Source organism: Leiobunum rupestre, chromosome 10, assembly GCF_980474605.1.
Source record: "Leiobunum rupestre chromosome 10, qqLeiRupe1.1.hap1, whole genome shotgun sequence".
NCBI classification, from domain to species: Eukaryota; Metazoa; Arthropoda; class Arachnida; order Opiliones; family Sclerosomatidae; genus Leiobunum; species Leiobunum rupestre.
Genome location: NC_143393.1, coordinates 44,451,701 through 44,464,839, shown reverse-complemented (window position 1 = coordinate 44,464,839; position 13,139 = coordinate 44,451,701). Strand labels below are relative to the sequence as shown.

The window sequence follows — 13,139 nt, the reverse complement described above, 5'->3', positions numbered from 1 at the left end:
TTAATCGACGTTTTCATATTTCGCGCCTTCATAGCTCCACTATCGCCATCTATCGACTAGAAGGTGATGACGGGCAAATCGAATGTGGATACCTACAATTCCTTAGTGCATTTTTGGCGGGAACTAAAGGGGGTGGAACTCCGATGGATTTTCATCTCCCCACGTTAAGGAAAATGCGTTTTAAAATTTTGGCCCTCTCCTATAACTTCGGTTCATTTACTTCTGGTCTCAATAGATGACTCAAATTACAAATAAAATGTAACATTTAATAATTAATCAAAAGTAAAACGTTCGATTGTGGCTTATTCCTACATGAATCCATGATTCCTCTAACGGTAAAACCATAGGTACACGTTAAATGAACGAAACCAACCCACCAATAATCTGACGCAAAAACTGAAAACCTCCTTTAAAAAAATCATGAGATTTTTATTAATTTTTGGTAACACTTAAAATGGGCTTAAAACACAAATACATTCCTACTGGGACGTTTCCTACTGGATGGGGTTGAACTCAAGTTTTTGAATAAATAAATACAGGTTGATCTTTGTTCTGTTAAAATTCTGTAAACATGTAATTATTCACACATGCGAGGTAGTGTTTCTTACGGTTTCTTGACACTTTCAATTTGTTTTTTCTACATTAAATAGTAAGAAATGTGGGTTTGGTACGGGTGAATTATGGAATGTTAACTCCTGAATTTGGAAATATTAAAAGATACAAATGTTTCGTCTAGGTTGCACAAAGAGACACTAGGTTGCCTAAAATACTTAACTCAAAATCAAAAATATATTGTAAAAAGCGAGATTTACATTAAAAAAGAAAGTACTTCATTAGCACTTATAACAAGTTAAAGCTATATAAACATTAAACAGTTTTTTTTTGGACAGATCGTTAATTCACGTATCAGTACAATTTTAAAGTCTAAGACTAAACAAATGTCAATTAAAATGCAGTATAATCATCCCTATTTAAATTTGTACCAAAAGACTATTATACAAACATGTCAAGGTTTAAAAATACTTAAAAAAGGGTTGTGTTAAAACATTAAAACTAGAAATGTTATCTTTAAATACTGACGTAGATCTGAAGAGTAGCGAATTTAGAGCTTAAATTCCAAATATGATTGGACTAGACTATTTCAAAGTTTTTGTTACTGCTATCTCTATGCTACAGGCAGTTTTAAAAAGTTAATCGCTATACCTACAAAGGTTTTAAGTTTATTTTCATTGCTAAATTTGATCTTTTATTAATTTTTCCATATAAATTTTTAAACTAGACTAACAGTAACAGAACTATTTTTTAACAAATTAATGATTTAACTTAAACTTTTATATTTCTATTACCAATAAGAGAATAGATAAACCCAAGCATCGAAGCTTACGCAATGAGAAAAGTATTTACGCTAGTAGCTTCTTAGCGCAATGCTACAAGACTCTCTCGCATTAACTTAAATGTCATCACTGCTATAACCAATATATATATTTTCATAAAGAATCAAAATACATAAAACAAACTTTGAGCGAGCGTATTAAGCTACTACTAAATCTTTAAAAACTTTGCGATGTGTAATTAGAAAAACTTGTAATTTAAAAAAGTGTATGTTACAAATAAAACTTGAAAGACAAAAAACAAGTATATTATAGAAAAAATGAAAATATTCATATGTATATTAATTTCTATGATTATGTTTGGTCCTTCAAATATGTGTATCGTTCGCGCGTAAAATCCAGACACCAAGGCCAATTTTAAAAAAATTTCCCTCTACTTCAGGGTTAAAATTTTTTGTTAAATAAGAATTAGCAATTCTTTCACTGTCACAAATGGTTCCTATTTTGCATATTCAGTCTTGATAAAGTTCCTTATTTTGTTTTGTACATATAACTCAAACGAAAGTATATTTAGAAGATAAATTAAACTAACGTTTTTTCCTGCCCCCTAAACGAGTTAGCTTAAGGCGCAAGGTCTTTGAAGGTCATCTTTCCTCAGTAGCTCTTTCATCGGGGCTATTGCGGGAAGCTGGAGCCGTTGGGGGAGTTGGAGCCAGAGCGACTGCCATTCCTAAATTAGCATTGCAAAGTGGATTGACAGAAGAAGTGGGACTTGGCGTACTGTAAGGCGGAGATATAGTTTGATAGCCTGTCACAGTCGCCTGTTAAGTATAAGTAGCGTGCTTTTAAAGACAGAATTTATTGAAACTCATAGGACAAGAACACGCGAGCAGATTAAAGATTCTTTTCCCGTATTTTAGATTAAGCCCAGGGTAAGAATAGGCATAAAAGATACCAGAGTACAAACAAACACCAAGGAACACTTAAAGGTTAAAAAAATGTTGGATTACTTGTAATCTCTGCGAAGCGATGGTTTCGGCAGTGCTTAGAGGGCCGTACAATATTGGTTGACCATTAGAATTGGACAGTAGAGGTGGACTGCCACCAACCAAATCTAGCGTAGAAGTTACAGTTGCACCCAAATAGCTTTGTGGCGGTGGTCCAATCAAGACGGACGAAGGATTTGTGGTAGACATAAACGGAGCTTGAGCCTTTGAATAACAACCAATGAACATTATTTAATGAAGTCAACTAGCCGAAATTGAAGTGGCTCACTTGTTGATGTAACCCTTGCCGCGGAGCGTTTCCTTGATGGGAAGGACTGGCTCCCGCTAAATGGTTCGGTATGGGACTAGGTGTCATGGGAAGACCATTGGAATTGAGACCAGGACTTAATCCGGGAATGGGGCTTTTGTTGTAATTGGAATCCTGTTTGATGAACTGAAATTAGGTATTAAACAAGTTCTATACATTTAGCAACATTTAAACAAACTTACGACTTGTGGGCTGTGTGGTATGCCATTCTCCATGGGGATGAAGTTCATGAGTCGCGGAGTGTGAGAACCATCCGGGGATGTTCCAGAGGAGGGTGGGTTGTGATTCTGATGATTATGATAAGAATTAGCGCTGTTGGTCAATGGTAGGGCTAAACGGGCGTTAACTGCTAAGAGATGGTCCCTTCTAGCTGCCAAATTATTTACATGTTCTTCTAGCCTCTGATTCTCAGTTTGCAGTTGATGTAAGCAAGAAAGTAACGCCGCAACTGAGAAAAATTAACAAAGTTAGACATTAATAAGGAAATGACGGGAAAGAATAAAAATAACATATAACGTACTGTCGAAATGTTGGGATTGGTCCATTAAAAATTGAGATCCTTGTTCCCATTGGCGCTCTAAGAGCTGTTCTAATGTTTGTGGGAATGGAGGTGGTCTGTTACGAAATAATATAATTGGAAAATTAACAAAAATACTAAATAGAGGAAAAAATAAAAAAGCTTACGCTGCATTTTCAACCACTTTTCCCAAAATAGATTTAGTGGGGCTGAAGTTCAATGGTTTAGGTACAGGAACTATATTGGAAGGCGAGCAATTCATCATTGTTTGACCAATACCCGAATCTTTCATTGGACTATTTCCTGTAAACAAGATGAAAAGAAAATGGTAATAAAAATATCCCTTTTAATAAACCTATAATCTCACTGGTAAAGCTTTCATTTATCACATCACCCTGAGACTGTGGTTGATGTAGAAGAACCGGAGAAACAAAACCATTGGTTAAGTTGTTTGTCGTTGGCTGATTCAGAGCAGCTGCAGTTACAGCTGCAGCTGTTGCCACTGATCTGTAGCAAAAAAAGTAGATGCTCTAATTTATTAAATGTACGTTCAACATCATGAATGCAAAATATTTCACTAGGGTATAAGCGAGACTAATAAGAAAAACACAAAATAAAAGGGTACGTGCCAAATGCAAAAAAAACTCACCGATAATATGTATGATCAGTTTCAGAAGCCATAATTGTACCACTAATACTGCTATTCCTAATATCAAATAAACATTTATAAAATAATAAACAAAATGCATTCTGGAAACGTGCTTTTCAAAACCATAGGATTTAGTGTTAAAGGAATACCTCTTTAAAATAAATCATAGTTAACTGATTTACAATATATAATGAAAAAATTATGGTCATTGACACAGCCTAGAAATATGTATCCCGAACTAAACGTTTTTACTAGCACGAAAGGAAAAAGGAAAAAAGTAAAAGCTAGAGGTTCAAAACTACTGATTAGATATAAAAGATACGGGCCATATCAATGGGATTTTCAAAAATATAAACATAAAATCAAGTGGGTAAATTGGAAAAGATAATGCTTAAAATAACAAACATTCCACTGATGGATTCTGACACCCACATTTTAATAAATTTACTAACTAGAAGAATAAACGTTAGGGCTGTGCGAGTACTCGATAATCATTGAGTACCTGACATATTGTTAGGTCAGGTACACCAACTCTACACTCGATTAAGAAAAATGCAAAAATTTACAAATTCAGGTACTCTGATATTACTATATGGCTTTTCTTCTCCTTGAGTTTTTATGATGCTTTGGCGGTTACGGTGCCGTTAGGCTTAGGTATCAATTTAGTAGTTTAAATGTTTAATACAATTAATCAGTCAACTTATCTATGAATTATTAAGTTTTAAATCGGTTATTCGTTATGAATTATCATATATCAAATTTAATACAGTTATGAATAATCAAGAATACCGATTAAAGAAAATTACCCAGGAAAAAAACTCGATAGAGTACCCGAACGTTTTTCTTAACTACTCAACTACTCGAATAAGGAATTTTTTGGCCAAATCGAGGTAACCGGCTCAATACTCGACGAAAAAATTTCAGATACTTGGTACCCAGCTCAATTGGTTAAAACCACTACTCGCACAGCCCTAATAAACATCTAAAATGACCTAAAATCAAATATAACCTTAATTAGTTGAGCCACGCAACTACAACAATATTAAAACATGTTAATGCATTCCCTAATGTTCATTGCTTTTACCCATTGCGTATAAATAATATTAGAAGGGATTAAATGGATTAAAAAAGAGAATCAACGATTAATCCGGGGGTACTCCGAGCACTGACTTACAAAACATTGTTGGGAGATGGCGTCATTTTTACTTTGTGCCTTTTCTTTTTGGCCCCAATCTGTAGCTTTGGCATTTGCTCTGGGTCTTTCGTTTCTTTCTCAATTTTTAACTTTGACCTGCGAGAAAACACATTTGAAAATTTAAATAGTATAAATAAGAAAAGAAACTGTTAATTTGTACCTATTGCCACTAGTTTTACGATGTTTCTTCCTATCAACTTTATCATTTGGCAAGGATTTTGGCCTTTTAACCGGAACCGACTCGATAGGAGTTTCCATATTTTCTTTACTGGTACCATTAACAATAGTCTCATACATTGCGCAAAAGGAAGGCATGGGAGTCGCCGCTCCTCCAATGGCAGCGACCGTGGAGTTCGAAATGGGTGCTGGTAGAGCGGCTGAGGTCGAAGTTCCAGTTGTGGCAGCTGACAGGGACGAAGATGAGGATGGAGAAGACATGGATGACGAAAGGGGCGACTGTGATCCTAAAACTGAAGCCTTCAACACACTTTGAGGGGCGTGATTCAAATTGGCGATACGAGAAATGGAATCAATGGCCCCGCCTGCCAGGGCTTTCTTCTTCTTTTGCTTTTCAGCGGCAAACACGGGGCTCCCACTTTGAGTTATTACACTTTCTGTGAAATTAGCCGTAGTAAATTTGCTGCTGATGGAATTGCTTCCATCATTTTTAGGGCAATTACCAGCAACAGTGTCTGTATGGCTGCTGAAATTGCTGTCTCCCGGAGTGGCTGCTTCTGGAAGGTTCATTGTTCGGCTGCCATTGTTCAAAACACTAGGAAGGTGGGAAGAGGCAGCGACGCCACTCGCGGACGAAGTAGAGCCACCCATTGAACTTAAATGAGGTATCTTGGCCTTCTTGTCAGCGCGACTCCCTCGTAATTTCTCTTTCCCTTCCGGCTTGGACTGAGTAACTTTCTCCGGACTTGGCTCAGGCGTGGCATTGTCTGCCGGAATTGGTTTGAAAGCCGGAATAGTTTTAATATTCCCATCTTTCTTCTGCAGATAAGAAAGTGGATAAGGATTATTTTTGTACACCACTCGTTATACGATACGTTTAAAAAAGTAACTGTTTATTACATTTAACTTCATGCTGACCAGTTTCTGATAATGATATTGACAGTATCCGCAATATTTTACATTATCAGTATAATGGCCCGCTTCTTCACACAGAAGTCCAGCTGCCTGAGCACTTTAATCAAAAATACATACATTGTGTTATTAAAAACCTCGCAAAATAGAATATATTTGATATTAAAAGAAACTTTTTTACCAAGTAACGTGAAAATACTGCTTGCATCCACTTTTATTGCATTGCATACATGCTCCAACAACAGCTTTACTATCTGTCCCTTGCTCTTCACAAATATAACAATTCTGCAGCAGGTAAAAGTGCATATTTAAATTTGCAAAAAAGGGCTAAAATTGTAGGTGGCTTACTTTATTGAACCTATCCTGAGGAATCAACTGCAAAATAATTGGCTCCATAGTAGTAACGTTACCAAAACGAACTTCCGGAATATACAGTGCACAAACCACATGGGCCCAGCCTTTTTCAAAGAGAGAAAAAACTTCTAAGAGGTACTTAATAATAAAACCAAAGAAATTTGCCTAATTTTTACATATATATAGGCCTGAAAGGGTCCGTAACAATTTCAACCTTCTAATCTATATAAGATTCTACACACATACAAATTCTTTAAAAGTTTCAAATGTTTAGGCAACCCGTTAATTATAAATAGGAAAACTTATATTAATTGAATAAAACTACCTCCGTTATCTGTACGCTTTAAAGCTCCGTCTTTTGAAGGGCAGAGTTCACACCTCTGTAACACCGATTTAAGAAAAAGGGAAAGATATAATCAAAATCATGAATTTTTAAGGCAAAGTAGGTAATGTGTTAATAGCTTCAATGACAGTGACAGTTAAAACGTCAGTATGCGTAATCATCGCGTCACATGAAAGAGTACGAATAAAGATAAACTTGGAGCGTCGTTACAACTTACAAATATAACAGGTAGTACTCTTTCATATGAGCTATTTTTTTACCAAATAAATGAAGTTAAAATGTGATTCTCACCACTCTTGCAGACCTTTCTTGAGACTCGCACTTTCTACAGAACCAAGGACCAGTAGGAACTTGAACTATACCATAACACGCTGCAAACATAACATTATTTTGATTATGCCGCCTCACTAAATGAGGGAGGAGGATGATCAACCAATATGAAAGGGTGAAATGGGTAAAAAAAATTGAGACACACCTTGGTGCACCGCTACGTTACAGCCTTGCCCGTCACAATAAACAAGTGGATTTTCTGCCCAACCCCTCTCATCTGAACAAACGCAACAGCCTCCAACCATCTCCTTCATCTTTATCTACCAGAAATCCTTTGACGATACCAAGACTGGCAGATGGAATCGTCTCACATTTCGCATCTTTAATCAAGGAGGGTATCATTTCCGCTCACATCGCGCGGCTTCCATGGCAGCGAGCTTCTTTTCTTAGCTTCCTTCCCCGAACGCGGCGACCGGCAACGGCCGAGAGAAAATCGGCGTTTTTCCCCTCTCTCCCCGTTGAGCCGAACTCCGTTGGCCAGGCCTTCCGCCGTCCGGAACAAGACCTCGCTATGAACGTTTCGAGAGTGCCCCAATGGCGGACTTGACCTCGCGAAGCAGAGACACTCGATTTATCTTTCAATGCATCATTGGGGAAAATTTTCGACTAACTAATATTTATTCTACGCGTAACTCTGTAAGATTCATCGTACTTACAATTTATTAGGCTAGCATGTACCGTAATTTATGAGGAAAACAAACTTCGCGAAACGATAAGCAAACCCTTCTGTACACTTTTCGAAAATCGTTAACCGCTGACATTCTTTCAAATTGGGACATCACAAGATGGCACCACCACTATTTCCCGCTGATATTTAAATTTAGAAAGCTGCGAAATAATTTATATCCAAATGGCTATATTTAAAAAAAAAGGAAAGAAACCTTAAATATCATTTATGCAACAAAATGTAATTATTGTTTCACATGTTTTCTATAATTGAGCCCATTAGACGCGCTCTAAGGAAAATGCAAATACTAGTAACTGAAACGAGAAACCGAAGATTTCTGCGTTATTTAATGGCAATTTTTGGGAGACCATTAATAACATAAGAACCATTAGCAAAAATTATAATAATAACTGCGTAATCAAGCTAGTTCTCAGCACAGTGCTTAAAAAAGCTCTAATGTCCTGTTCCGCTATAAATCTTTTCCTTTTTTATTTTTCGTATCATTTTCATAGATGGCGCCAGCGTTTCTGTCTTTTACATTATTTTCTCATAAAAATTAGGAAATAAAATTTATTTTTTATATATTTTATCATAGATGGCGATAAAATCATTTACTATCATTTCTATTAAGAGTTTTTGGCTCGGTTTTTGGAGTGCAATTTTTTTTACGTTATTCCCAGTTTCCTTTAAGTTTAACTTGTACCATTTAATTTTATAGTTTTGAAGTGTATACAAACCTAGTTTATTATCTAAATATCATTTACTTTAACTGGGATTTTTTTTAAATATCTGTTCTTTTAAATTGGGTATCCCTAGAAAATATTTGATATCATTTCATTTGGAAGTGGCAGGCAATTGCATAATTATCCATAGTAATTTGGAATTTTATGCAAATGAAAGCTGATTATAACGATTAAATTAATAATAACAGAACTATACAGAGCAAACAAGTTGGCAAACCAAAATATACCTCTCCTCGGAAGAATTGTCCCTAGTGGTATTAATTTCTCGAGATGACCCGCAATTCAGAGTTATTTACTAAAAACGTAATCCCGGTTCAAACCCTGCCCGGTATAAAATTTTAATTTTAATTAAAATAATTGAGACGAAACAACCGAGTTTAATTTATTCAGAATAATATTTATAAATTAAGTAGTTACAACAGCGAGTTAGACGTATTAAAACAATGCACAATTGAATTTAACCCTTTTCACAGAACAAGTTTATCATTTAAATATAATACGAAGCACATTATTTTAATGAAAGAAATATCTACAGAGGGTATTTGTATTTTTCTCGCTTACGACATACTTGCCGCATGTTTAACGCTCATTTTATTTCAACACTCGCCCTTGATGAAGATACCGTAGAATAGCTATATTCGACATCTGGTAGTGGACGACTCGTAGACTTCCTGTTGACGTTGTGACACATGCCGCATGAAAAAGACCAATACCGTCCAATTTCCAATATCATATAATGACTCGCACACCCAGGAAATCAATGACTGCATTATTAATCGTAGATGTCCAAATACCCACAAAAATAAAAAATGAATTAACAAGAAGCGAAAAATGTACCATTCACAAAGCACAGAAATCCCCTTGACAGCTCGTATATCAATAAATGACCGTAGACGGAATAGTTAGGGCTCTTTATAAATAAAACAAACGAACCAAATTGATGAACTGCATTAAACATCTTAATCAGTCGAGAAAACGTTTAAAATAAATTACGAAGTAAGGACGACCCAGTTAAAAACCCAGACCACTATGTAAACAATTCGATATTTTCTTCATAAATGAACTATTACCCTTGAAAACTAATACGCTAAACACACACGCAACAGGTAAAGAAAAAGACTGAAAAAACGAAATAAATTACAAAAAACTAACGGGTTCAACCCTTTAACCATTTTATCTGCTGACTGCGCTAAAACAAGATTTGACCTTTAAATTTTCATACGTAAAATATTTAGACTTTAACAAGTTCACAAAATTTAAAAAACAAAGTTCAATAAATAATATATACAGATATTGTATTCATCCGTTTAGTAAAAAAACCCGCCTTATCATAATGGTTCCTTTACTTTAATATTTTCCCTAAGGAAGTCAATGGCTCGGCGGTGAACTATCCGCATTGTAACAATGCGACCCGAGTTCAATTCCTGATCACGATCAAAATGTACATTAAAGTACTAAAATATTTAATTAAATATAAATTAATATAATTTATAAATATTAAATATAAGATTAATATAATTCATACGCAATGGTTACGCTTTGCTCCGAAAATGCGAACGCGTTCGCAGGACAGACACACACACACAGACAGACAGATACGGTGATTGTATAACCCCTCCTAGGTTACATAGTACCTCGGAGAGGTAATAAAACGGTATAGCATTAAAGGGATACATCACTCACAACAGGGGGAGGCATAGGGGTAACATAAAATCCAGACTTGCAGTGTGCTTCAAAACCAGTTTTTTTGTGACCCCTATGCCTTCCCCTGTTGTGAGTGACGTTAATAACTTTATAACAGCGGAAAGGACTTTTGTCAAGGCTGTTTTCTAAAAACATCGGTTATAAACAAGCATCGGTGGCTCTTTGGTAGAGCACTCACCTTCCATGCAGCAGGGTCCGTGTTCAATAGTATCATTGGCGAGCGAGAGATGTCACTAACGTAGAGTTTAGTCGAAATTGAAACAAGTTGAGCAAGCAAATTATTCCCTCAAAAGTAGGTGCCTCGAGGTACCCCTTCCTTTGATTGGCTTTGGCAATCACGTGCACAGTCAACTTAGCTTGGATTGGCTTTTCTGCAATCACGTGTTTCAATCACGTAATCGTCGACTTTCAAATAAATGACAATACGTTTTTGAAAGTCGATAATAGATGGAAGCACCTTCCCGACGATCTAAGCAATCATAGCCATCTTCGTTACATATAGACCCAAGCAAAAATACAGATGGCAACGATAGAGCCGACACTTGCTTTAAATTTTCAGAGTATCAAATAGTATCATTTCTATGAGGCTAGAGATTTTATAAAATGTATTTCAAGGTCGAGATCAAAGATAAAATAACTTCGTATATAGATAGGAAACTTCAATGGGGCAAACTGACTCTCACGAGATTGCCCTGACATCTAGTGACTGCGCCAGTTGGCTGTGTTCTCAAGAGCGTAGAACGTATTGAGGAATAGGCCCATGAGAAAAGAGGAGCGGCAGCTCTACTGCATACAGGATAAGCAAACAGCCTTGGACGTAACATCCTGTTCGTGACGTTTTGAGCCACGTGACCTAGTAGTCTGCTTGTCCCAAAGCTTATGCGCGTTGTCTTTACTTAAAAGGTTTTTTATAGCGAGTTAGTGGCGATTTCTTAAATTAATTTTTGAAAACTACAATATGGCACCGTCAAGAGTAAAACCTCGATTATGTGCCGTATCACTATGTAATCAGAAAACAACTAAAGATAGCCAAGGAAACCATGGAACCTTGGATTAAAAATAGTGCTATTATTAATTCAAGATTCAATCAGTAGCCCCGCCAGGGATTTTATGCACGTAGGCCCAGCCTGAATTAGAGGCCCCATCTATAATGTTTATTTAAAAAATTCCCGAGTTTCAAGGATTTTTTTTATTTAAATGTTTTAAATTTTGACATGATTTCTATTTTCCCATTGAATTTTTTAAAGGCATTTTAATCAAGGAATGACACTCTTCGATTAGTTTTTTTTCCAAATTCGTCGACTACTAACTTTGGGTTTTCTTTTAAACAATTCGACAAATCACGATTTATCGACAGTGTTGCCAGATTTGAAAGCCTAAATTCTCCCATAGTTGTCCGTAGACGTGTTTCAATTCTTTTGAGTGAACTGAAACTTCTTTCTGAGATTGTATTTGCCACAGGAATGCAAGAAACAATTTTGTAGTATTTCAATAGGTCGGGGAACCCATCTGCCATTTTAATTAAATAGTGGAAGCAGTCGATTACGCTGGTAAATTTCTTGGGGATAATTAAATTTCTGGCTATTTAATTTGGTTTTTTAACGAATTCAGGTCGAATTGAAACCGATTATAAGTGTTACAATGGGTTACGATATCGTTTTCGTTAAGAAAGTTTTCCGAGTTAGGGTCAGACGCCATTATACCTTTGAATAAGCCAGAGTTTTCCAATAGTCGAATTTTCTTTTCTGAAATAAATTTATCAACTCTAAATAGGTGGACCTCAACTGGTCAATCAGGGTTTTTGCTTCCGTTTCCCTGCTACCCGTTGTACTCGTTACCACACTATGTTTTAATCTCTTGTTAGGGATTATTTTACGTTTCCGTAAAGCTATCGGTTCGCTGTTACGATCAGGTATTGCAATAAAAGCAGATTCTGCGATTTTAGTAGCTTCTACCCAAATTAAATCAAAACGTTCCGAGTTCCTACATTCTTCTAAGGTCTTAACGGTAGCTTGGCAAATGGCAACGGCTTCCGTTAAAATAACTTTCGAACTTTGTAAGTATTCCGACAGGGAATTCGTTACGCCTAATACTTCGTCTAGTGCGACAATTAATATTAAGTTGTTAAAGTTATGTAATTGGGATATATACCCACGACAATCAGCAGCTTCCTCTGGTTTTCCGTTTTCAATTAGATTCTCTAACGTTAAAACTACGGAATCGAGTCTATTTCTAAAATAACTAACACCTTTTTTTTACTCCACCACCGAGTGTCGCAGCTTTGTGGCATTTTAAGTATCTCATAGCCCAGATCTTTTTGGGAGTTTTCAAAATATTCGCTTCTAATAACCGAATTGCTTTGAAAATTGTATATGGCCTGAACCAAACCAAGTAGTTCCCTAACTGCCAATATTTTGGAGCAACAGTCAACTAAAACTAAATTTAAGCGGTGCGCGTAGCAATGCACGTACGGACAATGTCCGCCTACTGCCTCGTCTACTTTCACCCTCACTCCTTTTACGTGTCCGCTCATTACACTTGCCCCGTCATATGTCTGTACAACGCAATTCTCCAGTTTTAAACCACCCTCTGTCAAAAGATTTCTAATTGCCAAGCTGATATTCTCAGAATCGAACTTATGTAAATCAGTGAAACCTAGAAATCTTTCTACGACACCTATAGACCCATGATGAAAGTTGGGGGGCCGAAAATTAAAATTTTTACCTGGCAACTCAGCATTTGGACGGAGCATCCGTTTCCTCACTTCCTCCTGTATATTTCAATGGTGGTCACGTGGTTCAAAACGTCACAAACAGTATGTTCCGTCCAGAGGTCTCACTTAAGCCTCGTTTGCGGCCCCTCTTTTGTTATGGGTCTATTTCTATCTATATTATAAGGAGCGC

The 13,139-nt window shown here is 36.3% G+C and overlaps 1 protein-coding gene across 11 annotated transcripts; it reads right to left on the bottom strand.

Annotated features, from left to right (window-relative positions):
- Positions 1 to 405: 405 nt before the first annotated feature.
- LOC149926022 (zinc finger protein zfp-1-like) lies at positions 406 to 7,932 on the bottom strand. 11 transcript variants are annotated; one of them, XM_090159803.1, is made up of 17 exons: positions 7,268 to 7,932; positions 7,085 to 7,199; positions 6,775 to 6,839; positions 6,444 to 6,553; positions 6,277 to 6,380; positions 6,084 to 6,195; positions 5,167 to 6,002; positions 4,986 to 5,102; positions 3,812 to 3,868; positions 3,530 to 3,669; positions 3,330 to 3,465; positions 3,166 to 3,260; positions 2,993 to 3,093; positions 2,828 to 2,932; positions 2,607 to 2,771; positions 2,342 to 2,542; positions 406 to 2,152 (listed from the first exon to the last, which is right to left on the bottom strand). In XM_090159803.1, the coding sequence occupies exons 1-17, from the start codon at positions 7,374 to 7,376 to the stop codon at positions 1,976 to 1,978; spliced, it is 2,745 nt and encodes a 914-aa protein (XP_090015929.1). In that variant the 5' UTR covers positions 7,377 to 7,932; the 3' UTR covers positions 406 to 1,975. The 11 variants fall into 11 exon arrangements, with proteins under 11 accessions (XP_090015929.1, XP_090015931.1, XP_090015932.1 ...); XM_090159805.1 differs by having other exon boundaries at positions 3,032 to 3,093; XM_090159806.1 differs by having other exon boundaries at positions 2,607 to 2,759; positions 3,032 to 3,093.
- Positions 7,933 to 13,139: the final 5,207 nt, after the last annotated feature.